Source organism: Tupaia chinensis, unplaced genomic scaffold (genome assembly GCF_000334495.1).
Source record: "Tupaia chinensis unplaced genomic scaffold, TupChi_1.0 Scaffold144336_1, whole genome shotgun sequence".
Taxonomy (NCBI): Eukaryota; Metazoa; Chordata; class Mammalia; order Scandentia; family Tupaiidae; genus Tupaia; species Tupaia belangeri.
Genome location: NW_006204194.1, coordinates 1261997 through 1285321, shown reverse-complemented (window position 1 = coordinate 1285321; position 23325 = coordinate 1261997). Strand labels below are relative to the sequence as shown.

Here is a 23325-nt window from a genome sequence, read left to right as displayed (position 1 = left end):
CTTTTTTGGTTTTGACCCTGAAACCAGCCACTGTTTATTTACTGACCAGATTACAAAAAATAATCATGGTGGATACCTTAGTTCATCCTTCTAATAAGTCTGTTGTTCTGGTCTTCCCCGTTGTCAGCATCTCCACCTTCTACAAAATGGGTGATCTTTTTCTTCATTCCACCTTGTGGAGAAGATATTTGAGGGGCCACAGGAAGTTATTTGCTTCTTTGAAGCATTTTCCAACAGTATAGATTTCATGAATCAGATCCTCCATGCAGATGATGCCAAATTTATCAAGAGATCAAGCAATCAAAGAGTTATCTGTCAAAGCAATTTGCTTCTTATTGATTTTGCCATAACCACACTTGTAGATCAGTTCATTTACTGACTTCAGGTTTGGGTACCCCCATGCAATATACAGTTCCACAGTTCTCAGCATGTTAACTGAGGCCTTGTTGAGCTTAACAAAGGTGCCATTGAAGATCTGGCAAAGACAAAGAAGCTGCAACACCTTTCAAACCTTTGGGCTCACTCCATTGATACCTCTGATCCTGATGACAAATGCCAGTTTGGGTTCTGCAGGTACATAGAAGTTGCCAGCTTTTCTTGCCATCCTGGCCGTGCGAATCTCAGTTCTGTCCATCTGTCTATCTTCCTTATGATAGTGCTTAGCTTTTTCATAGATAAACTTCCTCCTTGCCTTTTGAAGCATCTTTTGAGCAAACTTTTTTCTCAGGCGCTTGATCTTCAGCTCCGCAAAACTCCTTTGCTTTTTCTTAAGGGTTTCTGGCACAGCAGGAACCTTTTTCTTGGTGGTCTCCTGTGCAGCAGGAGCCTTTTTCTTGGTTTCTGCCACAGCAGAAACCTTCTTTTTCTTTTCTAGAATGCTCTCCATGGTTCCAGCCAGAAAAAGAGCCTTTTTTTTTTTCTTTTTAGAGTGAAAGATTTTTGCTATAGGGATTCCTGTCTGGAGGAGACAGAAAGTGAGAAATCCCCCCCCCCAAGTGGGGTAGCCACATTACAATCCCTTTCCCTCCTTCTTTTTGGGATTTTGGGCACACATACACAGGTGACTGGCATGAGTTTAAAGCCACCGGGTCTGGGACTTGAACTGTGGTTGACTACATGGGAGTCCAACGACGTAACTATTATGGATGCCACCAGCTGGTCCCAAAAAGTTGTACATTCTTTCTGAGCAATTCTATTGGGTTAATAAAATGAGATCTGCCTTTTTGGACCATCTTAGTTGTATTCTCTTCATTGTATCATATATTTATTGCAAATAATACAAGTTTTGAAGAATAAAACAATCTTTTTTTTAATTAAATAATTATTTTATTTAACTTTATTTATTTTAATTTGACCAGAGAGGGACAGAGAGAGAGGAAGAGAGCAAGAGAAAGTGAGAAAGCAAGCCACCAGGTCCAGACTTGAACTGCTGTTAGCCATGTGGGAGTCCAGCACTCTTAACCACCACACAACCTGCCAGCCCTGAAAACTGAATCTTGATGAACACAAGTCAACTTGGAAATAGGGGTTCTGGCTGATGGAAGGGCTGAGCCCATTAAGAATGACTGTGTGTGTCACATAGACATCGATCAGAACTTTGGACCATAGGGTTACACAGAAGAAATTTACTCAGCACTAGATAAAGTAAAGGAGAGTTCTCAGAGCTCTTACTGAATATGTGTAATAAATGAAAATGTCTGAAGAATCACCACCAATTGCAAACACTTCTAAGGGTTGGTGAGAAGGAAAAGAAGGAGAAAGGGGCCAGCAGGTGGGGTGGTGGTTAAAGTGCTGGAGTCTCACATGGCCAACCCTGGTTCAAGTCCCAAACCTGGTGGTGGCTTACTTTCTCTGTCTCTCTCTCTCTCTCTCTCTCTCTCTCTGGTGAGCATACCTGGAAGCACATCTGTCCTATAGCAAAATTTTTAAAAAATAGCAATAGCAAATAAAATAAATATTTTTTTAATAAAAAAGGAGGAGGAAGGGGACCAGCAGTTAGCGTAGTGGCTATGTCGCTGGACTCCCACGTAGTCGACCGCGGTTCGCGTCTCGGACCCGGTGGCTTAAACTCACACCAGGCTCATGTGCATGTGTGCTCGAACTGCAGTTGACTATGTGGGAGTCCAGTGACGTAGCGATTAAGCCATCTGCTGGTCCCAGTTTCCACACAACTTTTTTTTTTTTTTTTTTGAGATGTTTTTGCTATAGGGCATGTGTGCTTGCCTGAAACAGAGAGACAGAAAGATAGAAAGCGAGAAATAACCCCCCAGGGGGGGAAGACCATGCCGCAATCCCTTCCCTTGGGATCTTGGGCACACACGCACACGTACATGCCCAGCATGAATTTAATTCACTGGGTCCAGAACTCGAACCACGGTCGGCCACATGGGAGTTCAGCGACATAGCCATTATGCTAACCGCTGGTCCCTTCCACACAACTTCTATGGTCAGGGGAAATGCGAGTCATTTTCACCTGTGAGTCACTACAGTGACCATATTACAACACCTCTTTTGCTTTTGGATTACCTAGCATAACTCTACACATTAAACTATGTCATTAATTGTAATATTTTGATTATTCTATTTTGTCACAAGCATATAACCATTTTAATTATGAGCATCTAATATCCTTATTTCTTTTTTTAAAGAATTTTTTCATTTAACATTATTTATTTATTTATTTTAATTTGACCAGAGAGGGAGGAAGTAAGAAAGCAAGCCACCAGGTCCGGGATTCAAACCGTGGTCGGCCATATGGGAGTCCACCGCCCTTAACCACCATATCACTTGCCAGTCCCCCTAATATCCTTATTTCTGATATATTTCTTGTACATTCATCTCATACTTATGGTTTCCATTCCATTCATTAAAATGTATTAGAACGTTAGGAAAACATCTAACAGAAAAGTTCTAAATCAATAAAAAGGTGTTTTTTTGTTTGTTTTTAATTTGACCAGAGAGAGAGAAAGCAAGCTGTCATGTCCACGACTCAAACTGTTGTCAGTCATGTGGGAGTGTCCAGTGCCTTAACCTCCACACTACCTGCTGGTCCCAAAAGAAAGGCTTTGAGAGCTATCAAGTAAATTTTCAAGCACACATGAAAGAAAAAGAAGGGCATAATAAAGGTTGAAGATACTTCAGCAGCTTCAGCAAATAATTACCAGCACAAACCAGTTTCATTTCATCTATATTTATCTTACACATAGTGAATCATTTTCTGAACAATTTAAGCTATATCTACCTAGGGGCCAGCAGGTGGCATGGTTATTAAGGTGCTGGACTTTCATATGGCCAACTGTGGTTTGAGTCCCAGACCTGATGGCTTGAAACTCATGCCAGGTGCATGTGTGTGCATGCACAAAGTCCCGAGAAGAGAACAGAGAAGGGATTGCAGTATGCCATCCCCCATGAGGGGTGATTTCTCACTTTCCTTTTTTTCTCTGTATCTGTCTATCTCTGGCCAGCAAACATCCTTTATGGCAAAAATCTAAAGAAAATAATAATAAAAGGATATCTCTACTTAAATAATCAAAGACATAAGTCTAAATATGGTCATACTTTATTAAAACCACGATGTATTTATTATACTTACACAGATGTAAACAATCTGATAAAACCATCAATTACACAGTCTAGTTCAAAATTTTGAATTTATCATGGATTTTAAAAAGAAGTTGGTGGGGGACCAGCAGTTAGCATAATGGCTATGTCGGGGTGATTTCTCACTTTCTGTCTCTGTCTCTCTCTGTCTGTCTGGTGAGTGCACGTGCCCTATAGTAAAAACCTCTCCAAAAACAAAAAAATAAAAAGTGGGTGGGACCAGCAGTTAGCATAATGGCTATGTCACTGGACTCCCATATAGTTGACCATGGTTCAAGTCCTGAACCTGGTGACTTAAACTCACACTGGGCACATGTGCATGTATGCCCAAGATCCTGAGAGGAAAATGGAGAAGGGATTGCGGTGGGGCTGGGGGGTGATTTCTTGCTGTCTGTCTGTTTCTCTCTTGTCTTTCTGGTGAGCAACACGTGCCCTATAGCAAAAACATCTAAAAAAAAAAACAAAAAAGTTGGCTTACTTAAGTAATCACTTTGCTCAAATCATTTTAAAAAATATTTTATTTAACTTTGTTTATTTTTAATTTGACCAGAGGGGGATGGAGTGTAAGAGAGAGAGAACACAAGTTGCCTGGTCCAGGACTTGAAACATGGTCAACCTTGTGGGAGTCCAGTGCCCTTAACCACCATGCCACCTGCCAGCCCCTCAAATCATTTTTTTTTAAATTTCTTTCACCTCTTATTTTCATGAAAAAGATAATTACCAGCAGAATTCTGATTAAATCTAGATTCAGTTCATTGTGAAAGACAGTTCACAGTTAATTTATGTATTCAGCTCTGTGACAGCATGCTCCTTTTCTGCTGTGTAATAAATATATTGATGGTTTAAGTTGATATTAATCAATCCTTATCCTTACTATTAAATTTCTGCCACTTCTCACATGTTGGTTTATCTCACATCACTGATAATTTCATGATCAGTGATGTGAACAGCAGAGAATAAAACTTTTTCCTATTGAAATCAACTATTGAGACCAGCTGTTGGCATAATGGCTACATTGCTAGACTCCCATGTAGTCGGCTGTGGTTAGAGTCCCAGACCCGGTTGCTTAAACTCACTCTGGGCGCATGTGTGTGCATGCCCAAGATCCCGAGAGGAGAATGGATGAGAAGGGACTACAGCATGGCCATCCCTCCTGGAGGATGATTTCTCAGTTTCTGTCTGTCTCTGTCTTTTTGGTGAGGGCACACTCCCTATAGCAAAAACCTCTCAAAAATAAATAAATAAATAAATAAAGAGAGAGAGAGAAAAGATGGGGCCAGCAGGTGGCATGGTGGTTAAGGGTTCTGGACTCCCACATAGCTTACCACAGTTTGAGTCCTGGACCTGGCAGCTTGCTTTCTCACTTCTCTCTCTTACTGTGTCCCACTCTGGTCAAATTAAATAAATAAGTAAATAAAGTTTAAAAAATTTTTTAAAGAAAAAAGAAATGATTCTCTAAAAAGATGACATTTGGGGCCATCAGGTGGCATAGTGTTTGAGGTGCTGAATTCTCACAGGGTGACCGCATTTCAAGTCCCAGACTCAGAGGATTGAAGATCATGCCAGGCACATGTGTGTGCATGCCCAGAATACCAGGAGGAGAAGGGATTGTGGCCAAACCGCCAGGGGTTGATTTCTCACTTTCCTTCACTCTGTCTCCCACTGGCAAGTGCTCATGCACTATGACAAAAACACTTAAAAAATAATTTTAAAAAGCAACATTTGACGGAACCAGCAGTTAGCATAATTGCTACGTCACTGGACTCCCATGTAGTCAACTCTGATTCAAGACCCAGAGCCGGTGGCTTAAACTCATGCTGGGCACATATGCATGCATGACCAAGATCTCAAGAGAATGGAGAAGGGATTGTGGTGTGGCCATCCCCCTGGGGGTGATTTCTCACTTTCTGTCTGGCGAGCACACGCCCTATAGCAAAAAACCTCTCCCCCCAAAAAAGTGACATTTTATCTATGACTTGAGAGCAGTGGGCAGGAAGTACTTATTTGGCTGCTGGGAGAAAGTATCAATAGTTCCAAATAAGATCAGATATTAAAAAGTTATGTGGGGTAGGGGAGTAGGCAGCAGGCAGTCTGATGGTTGAGGTGCTAGATTCCTAAATAACCAACCACAGTTTGAGTCCTAGCTAGACCCGATGACTTGAAATAGATTAAAAACAAAAAGTTGGGTCCAGCGAGTGGCATGGTCTTTAAGGTGCTGGACATTTCCACCTGGCTGACCATGGTTCAAATCCTGGACCTGGTAGCTTGTTTGCTCACTTTCTCTCTGTGTATGTGTGTCTTTGGCCCGATGAACATAAATGAATGAATTAATAACTAAAATTATATAATTCTTTAAAAAAAATAGCTATGTGGGGTTTGATTAGGAAACATCAAGGTTATGTTTGCCGTGGGTGTCTGAGTCATGGGGGAAAAGTTCAGTGTTTGTTTCCAGCAAAGTCATTTAGGACTTTTAGGCCATCGTGAGAACTGAGGCCAATTGGAAATTCCTTCTAGATGGTCGCTGGGGAAAATCTGCAGCTGTGCTGACCATACTCTGCCGGACAAGGTGTCCATGAAAATATTTTTGCTGTAGGGCATGTGCACTCACTAGATAGAGGCTATAATTTTAGAAACCACTGCATTTGTGCAGGATTAAGAAAATGAATCTATTTCTGCAGAGGCAGAAGGGCAAAAGAAGATTGATTCCTTCATGGGAACTGAGAACTAGTGCTTTGATGTGGCGGGCTTGTACGCTGTACCATTTTCTTTTTCGCTTTAAAGAATAAACTTTTTTCCTTTTTTTCTTCTATTTGTTCTCTCTCGTTTCCTTTTCTTTCTCTGTTTTCTTATTCTCTCTTATCTCATCACTTTGTTGCTCAGCCTCCACACACTGAGTGTCTAGACAGGTGTAAGTAAACCCTAGTCAAACATCTGGAAACTATTGGAGTCAACATATTCCTCAATTTCCACTGAATCTGACTCACAAAGGGAGAAAAACAGAACAGCAAAGACACTGCACATCATTTCCTCCTGCACACCTCTGAACACAGACTAAATTTCTAGAAATTAGGAAGAAATGTATAACCTATCAGATGACTAGAAATCACCACAGAGGCATGAGAAATGAGAAACCAGGACCAGCAGTTGACATAATGGCTATTCACTGGACTCCCATGCAGTCGGGTGGAACTCATGGAAAGATCTGATAAAGAATTTAGAATATTCTTAGTGACAAAGCTAACAGAGATGCAAAAGAAGAGAAACAATGAGAAGTAGAAGAGGCAGGAGAAAAGAGCCAACAAACTCCAGGAGGTAAGGAAATTCTTGCATGATCTGAAGAGGAAATACATACCATAAAAAAGAATCAACTGGAACTGTTAGAAATGAAGACTATAATACAGAAAGTCAAAACCTCCCTTTAAAGTATTAAAAGCAGACTAGATCATACAGAAAATCAAATCTCAGATATAGGAAAAAAAAATGTTTAGAGATGCACAGATGGCCATCCTCAAGTATTTGGTTGAAAATTAGTCTGTATATTCATGTAGGAAACCACCAGAGGATGGGTAAAGAACTACTCAAAACAATTAGGTGTAATAATTTCCAAGGCGCATACAGAGACCAGAGTACTAACTAGAGTAAAAAACTTCATAACTCCTAAAACATTAGAGAATATACAATGGTTGTCTCACAGTGAGATACTTGCCTTAAAATTAACACAATAATCTCATCTAAAAATGTTTACAATCAAGATCCCCCAAAAATATTTTTCCAAGTAACTTGACTATATAGCAGAAAAAAAAAAGCAAAAATACATCAAGAAATATTTTTAGCAGCCAAAATCCAATGTCCAGTCAAAATTAAAGTCACATTAACAATATCAAAGTAAATTTCAGAGCAAAGAATACCGCCATAGATAAAGACAGTTGGAACCAGCAGACGATGTAATGGTCTGTTGCTGAATTCTCATGTAGCCGACCACGGTTCAAGTCCCAGACCCAGTGGCTTAAAATTCACTCCAGGTGCATGTGGGTTTGTGCCCAATATCCCAAGAGGAGAATGGAGGAAAATGAATTATGGCATGGCCATCACCCATGGAGGGTGATTTCTGTCTCTCTGAGATACCAGCCCCCTGTAGAAAAAGTTTCTCTCTCAAAAAAAAAAAAAAGATAAAGGGTCATAATGATAGAGGTCAACTTGGGGCCAGCAGGTGGTGTAGTGGTTAAAGGTCCTGGTTTCCCACATGGCTGACTGCAGTTCAAGTCCAAACCTGGCAGCTTGTTTTCTTGCTTTCCCTTTATATCTCTGGTCAAATTAAAAAGTACTAATAACAAATGGAGTTAAATAAGTAACTCTTTTTTTTGGAGAGGTTTTTGCTATAGGGCGCATGCATTCACCAGAAAGAGAGAGACAGAGACACAGAAACTGAGAAATCACCCCCTGCAATCCCTTCTCCACTCTCCTCTTGGGATCGTGGGCACGCATGCACATGCGCCTGGCTTGAGTTTACACCACTGGGTCTGGGACTTGAACCTTGGTGACTACACGGGAGTCCAGCAACATAGCCATTACGGCCAACTGCTGGTCCCAAATAAGTAATTATTATTTTTTTTTAAAGGAAAATCCAACAATACGTTAAAAAAAAAAAAGAAAAAAAAGATCAAGGCCAAATGGGGATTATTGCAGAATGTTAAGGTTGGTTTAATATTTGAAAACCAATGTTATTTGCCATTAAAGGAACTAAAAGGTGGCTTTGTTACAGTGGCACACACTAATGTGCTGTGTGCTGCAGGCTGAGACCATATGGGAGGCCCAGGTTTGAGTCCCAGTCCAATCTAAATGTCTGGCATGGTGATGTGCATCTGAGTTCCCAACAACCCAAGATTTTGAGGTGGGAAGAGTACAAGCTTAAGCTAGCCAGGTCAACAAAGCAAGATCCTGTCTCAAGAGAAAAAAAGAGTGAGTATGGTAGTACATGTCTGTAGCCTGAACTGCGAGTCTAAGGCATGTTGTGACATAGGGAGACCACGACTAAAACTAAAAGGCAAAAACAAGATTGTGTGACTGCTAGTGTCAAAACAAACATGGGCCAGCAGGTGGTGTGGTGGTTAAGAGCGCTGAACTCCCACATGCACTGCCAACTGCAGTTCAAGTCCCGGGCTTGGTAGTTTGTTTTCTCACTTCCCTCTCTCTCTCTCTTTCTCAGTCTCTCTCTGGTGAGCACATGCCCTATAGTAAATTTAAAATAGTAATAGTAGGACCAGCAGATGGTGTCATGGTTACATTGGTTGATTTCTACATAGTCAACCAGAGTTTGAGTCCTGGACCCAGTGGCTTAAAATTCACACTGGCACATGTGCGTGCATGCTCAAAATCCCGAGAGGAGAATGGAGAAGAGAATGCAGAGTGGCCATCCCCCCCAGGGGATGACTTCTCGATTTCTCTGTCTCTCCAGGTTATCACACTAGTAATGTATAATATGTTAAAAAAAAAAAACCACACAAATCTTTTATTCCTGTATTTTCATTGTTGTGTAGTTTCCTTTCCCCTTTTACCAGGATTCATCAGTGTTACAGAAAGAGTATGCCAGTAATTATAGCACATCACTTTCAGGTTATGGTTAGAACAGATATCCAGGCTGAGACCAGCAGTTAGCATAATGGCTATGTTGCTGAATTCCCATGTAGTCGACCACGATTCAAGTCCCGGACCCAGTGGCTTAAACTCACGCTGGGCACGTGTGTGTGCATGCCCATGATCCCAAGAAGAGAATGGAGGAGAAGGGATTGCGGCCTGGCCATCCCCCCTGGGGGGTGATTTCTCGCTTTCTCTCTCTTTCTGGTGAGCACAAGCGTCCTATAGCAAAAACCTCTCCAAAATAAAAAAGAATAGATATCCTGGCATGCTTCTTGTGAGCCCTATCCTGGATCGCTTTTTTGTAACTATTACTCTAAAATGGAATACTCTCAGCAAAAGTGCAACTGAAAAGGAATGCACCTAGTAACACACAGACCACCATAATGAATCAAAAGACCACCATAATGAATCAAAAGAAGCCAGACACTAAAGTATATATTGAATTATTCTACATATGACTTCTGGAAATACAAGCAAACCTATAGTGACAAATCAGTGATTGCCTGGGGATGGGTGATGAGGAGGGAGATATTCTCCTCCAAGTTTATCAATAAACTTGGCTTCACAGGTACAAATGTGTATTAAAACAATGTACACTACAGGTATGTTCTGTTTATTGTAGAATGCATCTATGACTGCTTTTGACAGTGATCTTAGCCAAAAGAGACACAGGTGTGGGAGTCCCTGAGATCTATAAACACTTATAACAAAGCCAGTGATGGAAATGTTTGTAGGTGCACCTGTAGAAGGTTAACATTTTTAACATACTTTGCTGCAGTCTCCCAACTCCCTATTAATCAGTGTCTTTCTAACACTTTGTAAACAAGATTCCCATCTTGTCCTTTTAAGGGATACCCAGGGATATCTGCTTACCACAAAATAAACTTCAGAGATCTTGGCAGGTTCCAGGAGGTCAAGTTCATCAAGAGAGCTAAGAATATAAAATAGTAAGGGACTAGCAGTTAGCATAATGGCTATGTCGCTGGATTCCCACGTAGTTGACCGCGGTTCGTGTCCCAGACCCGGTGGCTTAAACTCATGCCGGGCGCGTGTGCATGCGTGCCCAAGATCCCGAGAGGAGAATGGAGGAGAAGGGATTGTGGCATGGCCATCCCCCCTGGGGGGGGGTGATTTCTCGCTTTCTATCTCTCTGTCTCTCTCTCTCTGGCGAGCACACGCGCCCTATAGCAAAAACCTCTCCAAAAAAAAAAAAAAGAATATAAAATAGTAGAGGCTGGCAAGTGGTGTGGTGGTGAAGTGTGCTGGACCCATACACGGCTGACTGTGATTCAAGTCCCAGTCCTGGCAACCTGCTTTCTCTCTCTCCCCCTTTCTGGTCAAATTAAAATACATAAATAAATAAATAAATAAAGTTAAATAATTTTTTTAAATGAATATAAAATATTCTCTGGGAACAAGGGACCCAATTCATGTTGCTGCCACACTAGATTTTCACAACACCCAGCGCTTAGGATGACCTAAGTCACACAAATAATCTTGGTCTACCAACCACAAGGATAGGGCCACAAAGACTGGTATTCTTTCTTAGGAGAACTTAGGCAGCAATGCATGTTAGGCTGACACTGGAAGAACTGATGTTTGCCATCCTACCATTACCTGAGCTAGTTGGAGCTCTCTCAAAAGCTTCACCCCTACATGCTGGCAAAGCCTAATTCTATTCTCAGTCCAACCCACAAAGTTAATAGAACAGACTGCCCCCAATTAAGGGTAGTCTAAAAATTAAGGCATTTGTTGGAAGACCAGAACAATATGAGGCAGGCAATTTCAGGTTACTCATCTTGGATGCTCAACAAATCCATCATGGGTGACACATGAGACTGACAATGTCCATAAAAGAAACCTCTGCAAGTAGCCAGCAAAACAAAGCTCACATCCTTCTGGTCAAAACTGGGTCTTATTCATATTCAACTAGTCTGGAAGTAGGATGAAGTGAGGGGCCTTAACAGGCTCAGGTGACCAATGATTCGCTCCCTAAGGAAGGGAAAAACTCAGAGCTTTGCCTTTCAAAGTATGTGGGGCATCTAATGCATAAAACATGACCTTGTCAGTGTGAAGCTAAATGACTTCCATCAGGGGCAAGGATCCAGACAGGTTAGAAAATGCAATGTAGTTCCAGAAAACTCCCCACAATGCTGGCACAGAATTCCCCCAAGAAAGGGACCAGCAGTTAGCATAATGGCTATGTCGCTGGACTCCCACATAGTTGACCACGGTTCGAGTCCCGAACCTGGTGGCTTAAACTTACGCCAGGCACATGTGCATGCATGCCCAAGATCCCGAGAGGAGAAGGGATTGCGGTGTGGTAATTCCCCCGTGGGGGGTGATTTCTCGCTTTCTATCTCTCTGTCTCTGGCTGGCTGGCGAGCGCATGCACCCTATAGCAAAAACCTCTCAAAAAAAAGAAAAAAAAAGAATTCCCCCAAGGTGTTTGAATGTTCAGCTCCTGGTTGATGGCTACATGCAAAGGTTACTCTTAGAGCTTCTCTCTGATGTCAGTCATGTTAAACAAAAAGATGTTCTCTATTATCCTAAGGCCTTTCTCCACTGTGAACTTTCCAATGGCGGATAAGAGACGCTCTTTGCCTGAAGGATTTCTCACATTCACTGCATTTATATGGCCTTTCTCCAGTGTGAATTCTATGATGCTGAACAAGTACATGTTTGTGGCTAAAGGCTTTCCCACAATCACTGCACACATAAGGCTTTTCACCATTATGAACCCTTTGGTGTGCAATAAGGTCAGAGCTTTGACTGAAGAACTTCCCACATGCAATACATTCATAAGGCCTTGCTCCAGTGTGAACACTCCAGTGTTTAATAAGTCTGTACTTATGACCAAAGTATTTCCCACATTCACTGCACTCATAAGGCCTTTCTCCAGTATGAATACTCTCATGCTGAACAAGGGTGGATTTGTGGCTGTAGGCTTTCCCACATTGGCTGCACTTGTAAGGCCTTGCTCCAGTGTGTACTCTCTGGTGTACGATAAGGTTAGAGCTATGATTAAAAACTTTCCCACATATGCCACATTCATAAGGCATCTCTCCAGTGTGGATTCTCTGGTGCTGAGCAAGTATGGGTTTGCGGCTGAAGGTTTTCCCACATTCTCCGCATTCATAAGGCCTTTCTCCAGTGTGAACTCTCTGATGCTGAACAAGTGAATCTTTGCGACTGAAGGCTTTACCACATTCACTGCATTTATAATGCCTTTGTCCTCTGTGAGAGTTTTCCTCACACTTGGTATTCCCATGTGGTTTCCACTCACTATGAGGGGCATGGTGTTGATAAATGCTTGAACTAGGTGGGAAGTCTTTGTAACTCTCCTCTGTTATAAAAGGCCTCTCTGATAGTTGGCGAGGGAAGCTGTTAACAAGAAAGGCCGTGCCTTCATCCCTTCTAAACAGTTTTTCTCCACTGTAATGCTTCTGATGCTGGTGAAGCTTCACACTGAACCAGAATTGTTTCTCAAACGCCACACACATATACGATCTCTGCCCAGGGTATATTTCCTGGTGTTCAGCTAAATGCAAAATGTCTTTCAAGACGAGGCCACATATATCACAGGGGTGGGTCTTCTGCATAGAAAGGTCTTCCTTGGGAGTCCTAATCTGTGACACTCCTTCTATAAGAATGCTCTCCTCAAAAGGTCTCTCTTCATCCTCCATCTCATGCCAACAACCTGAAAGCAGAAAAATGTTGGTGAAGTAAAAATGGACAGGTTTGAGGGGGGCATCCTCGTAATATATGTATGTCTAACATGACTAAGATCAGTCATAGAACTGTTGTCAGGGCAAGGGGCCCAAGTTCAAGAATAGTAAGAGTCTGCTGTGTGGTAGTTTGCATCTATCACTAAATGGAGAGAACATAAATGTGGGATACAAAACAGGAAAAAGAGGCAGGGGCTCCAAAAACCATATGCATGTGGTTTACTTAGCCAAGTGGTTTATTTAGCTGAGATCAGGTGAGAGTTGCATAGAAGGCTAAGTCCATGCCCCTAAAAGTTCAACTGTTACTGAATATCTCATTGCTATGGTTTAAGTGTGCCTCTCAGAATTCATGTGTAGGAAAGTTGATCTCCACTGAGATAATACAGGGAGATGAAACATTTAGGTGGTGGGGTATAGTGACAGATGGTTGGGTCACACAGGCTCTAACCTCATGGGTTTACTGGTGCCATTCTCTTTCTAGGTATGGATTGATCTCTCACTGGGTTCCCCTTTGGTTTACTTTGAACCATCATGAGGCCCTTACCAGAAGCAAACAGATGTAGATCCCCAATCTTGATCTTACCAGCCTATAAAGCTAAATAAATGTTTTTCTCTTGAGGGCCAGCAGATGGCACAGCAATTAAGGGCACTGGACTCCCACATGGTCAACCATGGTTCAAGTCCTGGGTTTGGCAGCTAGCTTTCTCACTTTCTTTCTCATACTCTGTCCCTCTCTGGTCAAAATTAAATAAATAAACAAAGCTAAATAAAATGATTCCTTAAATTAATTAAATAAATGTTTTTCTCTTTATGAATTACTTAGTCTCAGGCATTCTGTCAAAGCAACACAAAATGGACTAAGACACTGGTATTGAAGGGCTACTTCGAATATGTGCACATTTCATGACACAGTAAGTAGAGGCCAATGTAGCAGACCTCTGCAGAGGGAACACTGGAGAGGAACAGGTGAAATGTGGAGACAGATGCATTTAACAAGCAGAGATGTGAAACAGTCAGAGTTCAAAGGGCACAGTATAAAAGATAGTATATAAATGGGCAAATAAAGGGGCTGGGCCTGTATCCTAGTGGTTAAAGGGAGCTGGATCTCATATACTTAACTGCAGTTCAAATCCTAGTCTTGGCAGCTTGAAAAACACACCAGGCCTTCCTCTCCCTCTCTCTTTGATGAGTACATGCATCCTCTCAAAAAAATAAAATTTAAAAATAAATGCTTTGGAGACCAGCAGATGGCATAATGGTTGCATCACTGGATTCTCACGTAGTCAACACAGTTGGAGTCCCAGACCCTATGGTTTAAAACTCATGCCAGGCGCGTGTGTATGCATGTCCAAGATCCCAAGAGAATGGAGAAGGGATTGCAGCACAGCCATCCCTACAGAGAGTGATTTCTTGCTTTGTCTCTCTTTCCAGTGAGTGCGTGCACCTATAACAAAAATCTCTTAAAAAAAAAAAAGTGTTTTGCTCCATGTCTCTGGCTACTTTTTAAAAAAATGGGCAGGGGCCAGCAGGTGGTGTGATGGTTAAGATGCTGGACTCCCACATGGCTGACCATGGTAATAGTCCTGAAACCAGTGGTTTGCTTTCCCACTTTCCCTCTGTCTGTCTGTCTTTCTCTCTGGACAAAGTTTAAAAATAGAAGAAATAAAATAGCATAGAATAATCCTTTTTTTTAAATAGAGATTTTTACTATAGGGCATGTGCGCTCGTCAGAGAGACAGAGAAAGACAAAGAGACAGAAAGTGAAATATCACCCCCTGGGGTGAAGGGCATGCTATAATCCCTTCTCCACTCTCTTCTTGGGATTTTGGGCATGCACACAAACACACCCAACATGAGTTTTAAGATGCTGGGTCCAGAACTCGAACCACAGTTGACTACATGGGAGTTCAGCAATGTAACCATTACACCCTTTGCTGGTCCTAATAAAGTAATTCTTAAAAAAAAAATGGGAGGGGGGTGTGGCCAAATAGGGGCCAGCAGGCATCATAGTGGTTAAGGCGCTGGACTTCCATATGGCCAACCGTGGTTTGGATTCCAGGTCTGGTAGCTTGCTTTCTTACTTTCTCTCTCTGTCTCTTATAAGTGCACAGGCTCTATACCAAATTAAAATATAAAAATAAATATATGTACATACACTTTTTAAATGGACAAAGAAACAGAAATAAAGTGTTGCCAGAGGCCATGGCACTAAAACAACTTTGGACACAGATAGGTTATAAAAGACTGAACCCAGTCCTGACACTACACCTTTTCTCAGCTCCACACCTAGGGCCACACCAACCTTGACTCTCTATGACAATGACTAGAGTCATGCCCACCAAGTCAGATACCCAGAGCTCACTGCCCAGCTCCAGTGAGGCAACTACATGGGACATGGAGGATGCATTCCCTAAGGGAAAGACAGAAGAGGTGATCTGATCCACTCCATAGAAGAAAACTAAATATTACAAAAATAATCTGGGACCAGCAGTTGGTGTAAGGGCTATGGTCGCTGCACTCCCATGTAGTTGACCATGATTCGAGTCCTGGACTCGGTACCTTAAACTCAAGCTGGGCGTGTGTGCATACGTGCCCAAGATCCTGAGAGGAGAATGGAGGAGATGGAATTGCGGCATAGCCATCCCCCCTTGGGGGTGATTTCTCTCTCTCTGTTTCTCCGTCAAGTGCATGCACCCTATAGCAAAAACCTCTCAAAAAAGTAAGGTCTTGCCAGAAAAGCCTAGAAGTCCCAGCACACAGTGACCACAGGAAATAGAGAGAGAAAAGAGGAAGTATCTGGGGAACAGAGGTGCCATCAATATGGACAAAGGCATCTAGTCATGGAGATGACAAGATGGATATGATCCACTAGACCCTATTCAGAATGCTTGACTCCTAGATCTAACCCTGCAAGGCTTTGGGACTACTCAGGAATTGGAGGCAGCAATGCATATAACCTAGGCCCAACAACCACAGAAGAGGTTAGTCTGGGACAGTGGGGTGTGTTTGACAGCCTTACCCAGTGAGGCCATAAGTGCAAAATTCTCCAGCATTACATTGTGGTACAGGCACCTCTGAGTCTCATCAAGGAGCTCCCACTCATCCTGGGAAAAGACCACGAACACATCCTCAAAGTTCACCTGCACCTGCCATAATGCGAAGAGATAAGGCCATGAGCAGCATCTCTCCCAAGGACTCCCACACATCTCCTTCCTGTACAGCTAACTCCTCAAATTGAAGGAAATACCAGGACCAGGTGCCACTGGTGTATGTGCTCTTCTCATAGTCCCATTTATCACTGTGTTCATCCAGGCAGAAAGGTATGAACTAAACTCTGGGCCTGGCATACAGTGCCCACCCTTCTATCAGGTAATTCCCCAACAGTAAGATATGCTTACCAGACAACCAAAGTTGGGCTTGCCTTCTGCCATTAAGCCCTGTACTAGAACCCAGGGAATATCAATTCACACTCCTTTCCACATGCAGATCATACCTATCTCACAACTCTGGCCCTCTACCCAACTGATGATTTCTACCATCATCTTCCTCGCTTATTAGTTGCACTACCACTGTGGTGTGAAGACTTTCCCTTCTAAATCCCAGTCCACACATCATCTTTATCTTTTAGGTATATCCATCATATATTCTACAGAACTCCAGGGCTGTGTATCCAGCAGCCTATTTGACATCTCTACTTGGCATTTTGTGGAATAGCTCAGATGGCCACCAAAAACTCCTCTTGATATCCGCACTAAGTTACTTCTGGGACCAGCAGTTGGCATAATGGCTGTCGCTGGACTCCCATGTAGTTGGCTGCGGTTTGAGTCCTGGGCCCAGTGGCTTAAACTCATGCTGGGCACGTATGCGTGTATGCCCAAGATCCTGCGAGGAGAATGGAGGAGGACGAACTGCAGTATGGCCATCCCCCCTGGGGGTGGTGATTTCTCGCTTTCTGCCTCTCTGTTTCTTTCTCACAAGCGCACATACCCTATAGCAAAAGTTTCTCAAAAAAAAAAGTTCCTTCTACCACTGACTTGCTCACCTCAACTGAGGGAGCTTCTACTCTCCCAGCTAATATGGCCAAAATCCTTGGATTTATCTTTTTTTCTCGAGCAGCAGAAAATCTGATCCATCCAGTCCTTTCTTCGAATTTTGCAGTAGCTTCCTGCCTCATCTCCTTGCCTCCACCTTAACTCCCCCAGCCCCTAGCATACACAATCTGTTCTACACTTGGTTTATAGAGAGGCTGTTAAGAACTGATGAGATCACTTCTCCTTTGCTCCACATCACCTATGGCTATACCACCTTCAGAATACAGATCCAATTCCTCAACGAGATTGCTCTCAGGACTGATTCCTGCCCCTCTGCTCTTGGTGTCTGCAGTAGACACCTGTAGTTTCCTGAAAACTCCCACCTTAGTCTCACCTGCAAGTATTTTCACATACTAATTTCTGTGTCTGGAACAACCTTCCAACCTTATTCTCATGACTGCCAAAAATAAGGATCCTTCATACAACTCCTGGGCCCAGGGTTTCTCCAGGATGCTCAGACCCAAGAGATTCAAGAGTAGCAGGAAAGTGTTCTATAAATCATCATAATCCTGTACATGGTGTGAGTGGGATCAGTGAGAGCATGGACATTCTTCCCTCACCTGTATAGGATCCATAATTATTTCCGAGTTCATAGGAACCTGTGAGAAGAAGGAGACTGTAAGTGATAAGCAACCGTGAAGGAGCCTCAAGGTCTCAAACCTATCCCCTCATCCTGTCTATCCTGTGTGTGTCTGCCTTAAAGTCCACCTCTCAACAACTATGGTATTACACCTCAGACTATTTCTCAGTCTTAGTGTCCTCACCAACTCCCTGCCAGTCACACCCAAATCTGTTCTCCTCCCCTGAGCAGTCGATTAGATATTTTTAAATCCTCAATCATGTTTCTCCTTCATTCACAATTTTCCATGGCTCCCATCATCCTCAGCTGCTCAGGATGACAATCCAGGAGTGATGACTCCTCACCTGTGATCCTTTCAGAGCGCAAAGAACACAAGTTTCTCAAATACTCCAGCTGTGTCGGCTCTCCAAACCTTTGCTCATGCTGGTCCTCTGGCGATAACGTCCTGCCACAAGTCACCACACTGGCTGTCAGAATCGGGGCCCAACTACAGGCGCTCCCATCGTCCCGGGAAAGGGGGCCTAGACAGCACTAACCTCACGAACCCCCTTCATTAGAGAGTTCAGGATTCAAAGACGGCGCTGTGGGCGAGGATCTGGGGACGCAGCACTCACCTGCGCCGGGTCCGCCAGCGCGATCGCCAATGGGCCGGTGGGCTAGGGAAGAGGGCGGCAAGCTCAGGGACCCGGGACTGTCTTCCCGAGCCCGACTCGGGCGCTGGCACCACCGAGCCTCGGGCCGTCGCGCTCACCTCCTCCCCCTCTCGTCACCTCTTCGGAGACCAATCCGACCGATTACCTGAAGCAAACAAAATGTCCGCCGAGGATGGGAAAGAAAGCCCTCCTGACGTCTACCGCAGGAGCGGAAACGCCCCCTTCCTGGGCTCTGATTGGCCCGGCGCCGCGGAGTCTCCTGGGTAATGTAGTTTCCACAGGGCGCCGACCGCGGGTCGGGCGTTCTGCGTGAGCTCAGGGCACAGACCGCCTTGAGACCAGCCAGCGGCGGGGAAAGGCAGCGGATAGCGTAGTAGTTAAGGATGCTGGACTCCCACATGGGTAACTGAGGTTCGGGGCCCCGGACCTGGCGGCTTGATTTGTCACTCTCCCTCTCTTTACCTCTGTCCCTCTCTGGTCTAAATAAATAAATAAATAATAAAGTTAAGTAAAATAATTTTAAAAAAGAAAGAAAAGGGAAGAAAATTATGCCTGGGAATATGTGCATAGGTGCCTAAGATCCCTGGAGAATGGAGGAGAAGGGATTGCAGCGAGTGCCATTCCCCCTTGGGGTTGATTTCTCACTTTCCCTCTCATGTCACTATCTCTGTCTCTGTTTCTAACTAGCACACATGACCTAAAGCAAAAACCTCTTCAAATAAAATAATTATTGGGGAGACCAGCAGTTGACGTAATGGCAGTGTCACTGGACTCCCTTGTAGTCGACTGCGATTGAACAAGTCCCAGACCCGGTGGCTTAAATTCATGCCAGGCGTGTGTGCGTGCATGCCCATCCTGAGAGAAGAGTGGAGGAGAAGGGAGTGTGGTGTGGCCATCCCCCCTGAGGGGGGTGATTTCTCACTGTCTGTCTCTCTGTCTCTCTCTGTCTTTCTGACGAGCGCACAGGGCCCTATAGCAAAAACCTTTCCAAAATTAATGAATTAAAAATGTAAAAAAAGAATTATTGGGGACCAAGCAGATGGCGGTGGTTAAGGCACTGGACACTCCTACATGGTTGACCATTGTTCAAGTTCCAGACCTGGTGACTTCCTTTCTCACTTTCCCTTTCTCTGTTCTCTCTCTCCTGTGTCTCTCTCTGGTTAGATTAAAATAAATAAATGAAAAAAAATGAATGAATGAATGAATGAATAATTATTTTAAATTTTTAAATTTATTATTATTATTTAATTTTCCAGAGAGAGAAAGTGAGAAAGCAAGCCTTCAGTCCAAGATTTGAACACAGGGTTGGCCTTGTGGGAGTCTAGCACCTTAACCACCATACCACCTGCTGGCTGGTTTAGAGATTTAAAATTTCTTTATGCAAAAAATACCATTCAAAAAATCAAATGCACACACTGTATGCTAATGAGACTCAGACTTCTGTATTTGGAAGCTAATAAATAGTATATTGTTTCCCAATACATGTAGCCTGATGCTCTAGAGTTATTTTTGTGAACCTCAGCATTTTGGGTCAGGCACAAAAGAAAAAAAAAGACCCTAGACATGAACATAGTGAGGAACGTGAAATAGGGATGTTGGATGACTCTGAAGGACCTGGATAATGCTTGCTCCTATGGTCACCTCAGAAAATATTTTTCCTGCTTGTATAGTAATGATTGTGTCAACCCAATGAGTAATACTTTCTTGAGATAATATTTCATTCTGTAAGTATTCGATAACTTTTAGGTATCTTACAAGTATCTGAAATGATGGGTGACTTACTAAATGTCATTTGGTAATGAAAAAAGCATTCCTCATGCATGTATGTCATGAATCCTTTCAGATATATAGTTAATTTCTTATGTATAGAATCATATTGCCTAAGTTAAATGATTAAATAGTATTCTTTCCTCATTGATAATGTTAATTGAAATTCCACATATCTAAAAATCTTTTTAGATTGTTGAGGCTACCATTTATCCATCCTATGACAAAATTAAACTGACTGCATAGCCTTTTTCTTTAAGACTGTCACAGATACAGTACTATTTTCATAAGAAGTATACAAAATTGGGGGCCAGTAGATGGCATGGTGGTTAAGGCACCAGACTCCCACAGGACCTATTGAAGTCTGAGTCCCAGACCTGGCGGCTTGAAACTCAGGCCAGGTGTATGTGCATGCATGCCCAAATTCCACGAGGAGAATGGAGAAGGGGCTATGGTGTGGCCATGTTCCCTAGGTAGTGATTTCTTACTTTCCCTCTTTTTGTCTTTCTCTGTGTCTCCTGAGAGGATGCGCCCTATGGCAAAAACCTAAAAAAAAAAAAAAAAAGAAAGAAAAGAAAAGAAAAGCCACAGCTCTGAAACAACCACTCAGGATAAAACATAGTTTCTTAGACATCCCCATTCCTGAGCTGCTCTCACATGCCTGGCACTCTGTTGTGCCTCAGTCAGGAAGTTCCCAAAAGACCACCAGGGAGCTGTTCTGATGTAAGCACATGAGGGTTGCTTTTATTCAGGCTCAAGTCAGGACTCCCAATCTCACCAGCACAGTAGGTCAGAGTTGAGAGCCCTGGTGTTAGTTGGGCTGGGTTTTTATTTGGCTGTTGGGGGGAGGCCAAGGGGTACTGAGGGATGCACTTGGCAATTACGCATTGGCTGTAGATTACAGGGAGTGTAGCTGTCTCTGGTATCTCCTTTGTTTCAGCAGAAAAGTTACTTTAGGTTTCTGGTATCTCCTTAGTTTCTCTCATTGGTCAGTCCCAGTGGGGTGATGATCCCACAACTTTTTCCTACTGGCTCACCTCCTTGAAATGGTGCCAATTTTCAGCAAGGTGGGTTTAGTTTAACAAAATGGAGTTGCCCTGAAAGAAATGGAGTCACTCTGGCCCTTCATTCCACCTAGCGCTAACTTTTTTTTCCCCTTTCATAGTGTGCACTCCCTGGAGAGGGGAGAGGGAGGGAAAGTGAGAAATCAACCACCAGGGAGGATGGCCATGCTGCAATCCCTTCTCCACTTTCCTCTCAGGATTTTGGCATACACACACACACACACACACACACACACACACACGCATGCACATTTCAAGCTACAGGGTCTGGTACTCAACCACGGTTGACCATGTGGGAATCCAGCCACGTTAAACATGATGCTACCTGGTGGTCCCACGTTAACACTTTTTTTTTCTTTTTCTTTTTTCTCCCCCCCATCATTTATTTATTTATTTTTACATTTTCCCACATATACTTTACATATCAAAACATTTTTGCTCATACTCCAAAGTTCTTGACAGTTAATAAACAACTTACAAATTTTCAAAAAACTGCATTTGTTTAAAAATATTTTTTAATTTCAAGAAAAGCAGTTTTAACTTTAATAAATCAAAATCAAAGAAATGCTAAGAGAACTTTGCTTAAAACTTAAAGGTAGGAAATAGATTAGGTACATGAACCTATTGGCAACTCAAGACAAGACAAAAATCCTTAAATCCAGAAAACAAAGCATAGAAGAAAATCAGTAATGTTTTAGTCAAAAGTCATAAGATTCTATTTCACTAGTTTAATCGTATATACTTTATCTTCTGTTGTGATCCAATCTTACTGATTTAATTCTGGGATATAGTATTCAACTCCAGACTTTTCCCTACCATTAACTTGGCCATTTTTGTAGTTGTTTTTGAACTCATTTCTGTGTGTCTGACTTTTGTTTTCCTGAGATAGCACTCTTTTCCAAACTTCTTAGAGAATTGGTCTGGTGTTGATAAATTCTTTCAGATTTTGTTTACATGAGAATGTCCTTGTCTTTTCTTCCCATATGAAGGATAATTTTGCTGGGTACAATATTCTTGGCTGATAGTGCTTTTCCCTTAGCATTTTGGATATATTTTCCATTCTTTCCTTGCTTGCATTGTTTCCAATGAAATGTCTGCTGTTAGCCTGATGGGTAAGTTGTTTCTCTCTCGCCAGTCTTATTATCTTACATTCGTCTGTGGTTTTGGTCAATCTGGCTATTGTGTGTCTTGGAGAAGATCTTCTTGGGCTGATTCTATTTGAGGTCCTTTGTATTTCTTGGGCCAGGATCTTTGAATGCCTCAATAGGTTTGAAAAGTTTTCTTCCAGAATTTCATGGAATCGATTATCAATGCCCTTATTAGTCTCTTCGCCTTCTGGGATACCAATTATCCAGATGTTTGGCATTTAATGGTATCTAGTATTTCTCATCTATTATTCTCATTTTTTCAGGTGATTTTCTCAGTCTTTGTGGTGGATTTTACTAGTCCAGCAATTCTGTGTTCTACATCTGAGATTAAATTTTCTGTATGATCTAGTCTGCTTTTGATAATTTAAAGGGAAGTTTTGACTTCTATATTATAGCCTTCATCTCTGACAGTTCCATCTGATTCTTTTTTATGGTTTTTATTTCCTCTTTCAGATCTTGCAAGAACATCCTCACCTCCTGAAACTCATCGACTCCTTTGTTTTGCCTCTTCTGTTAGTTCCATTTTACTGTCTGAGGATGAAGAGGAGTTATTCTTTTCCCTTGAAGAAGAGGTATATTCTTGCTTTCTCATATTTCTTGTGACTCTGTGGTGATTTCCAGTCATCTGATGGATTGTGTGTTTCTTCCTTAATCTTGAAGTTCAATCTGAGCATACAGAGGTGTTTACAGGAGGAGATGATCTGCAATCTCTCTTCCATTTCACTTTTCACTTTGTGCGTAATATTCGGTGGGAATTGAGGAATATTCTGACCATAATTGTATTCAGATGTTTGGACGCTGTTCACTTTAACCTGTCTAGACATTCAGTGCATGGAAGTTGAGCAGTCAAGGAATGAAATTAAAGGAAAAATGGAAAGAATTAGAGAAGACGAAAGAAGAAGAAAAAGGAAAAAAGAAGAAAGAAAAAGAGACGATTTAAAACATTTATATTTTGGGACCAGCAGTTAGCGTAATGGCTATGTTGCTGGACTCCCACATAGTCAACCATGGTTCGAGTCCCGGACCTGGTGGCTTAAACTCATGCTGGGCGGGGGTG

At 42.5% G+C, this 23325-nt stretch overlaps 1 protein-coding gene across 2 annotated transcripts; it reads right to left on the bottom strand.

Moving 5' to 3' along the window:
- Positions 1-11613: 11613 nt before the first annotated feature.
- LOC102481256 (zinc finger protein 772) lies at positions 11614-18473 on the bottom strand. Of its 2 annotated transcripts, none has more exons than XM_027767618.1 (4): positions 18251-18473; positions 17617-17655; positions 15985-16111; positions 11614-12937 (listed from the first exon to the last, which is right to left on the bottom strand). In XM_027767618.1, the coding sequence occupies exons 2-4, from the start codon at positions 17647-17649 to the stop codon at positions 11787-11789; spliced, it is 1311 nt and encodes a 436-aa protein (XP_027623419.1). In that variant the 5' UTR covers positions 17650-17655; positions 18251-18473; the 3' UTR covers positions 11614-11786. The 2 variants fall into 2 exon arrangements, with proteins under 2 accessions (XP_027623419.1, XP_027623420.1); XM_027767619.1 differs by lacking the exon at positions 18251-18473 and adding an exon at positions 17981-18006.
- Positions 18474-23325: the final 4852 nt, after the last annotated feature.

Bases quoted from the DNA above. Each gene is read 5' to 3' on its own strand.
- LOC102481256 (XM_027767618.1), bottom strand. From the start codon at position 17,649: ATGAACTCGGAAATAATTATGGATCCTATACAG. The intron at 16,112-17,616 runs GTGAGGGAAGAA...GCATTATGGCAG, and splicing joins TAATTATGGATCCTATACAG to GTGCAGGTGAACTTTGAGGA. The intron at 12,938-15,984 runs GTAAGGCTGTCA...TTCTGCTTTCAG, and splicing joins TGCACTTATGGCCTCACTGG to GTTGTTGGCATGAGATGGAG.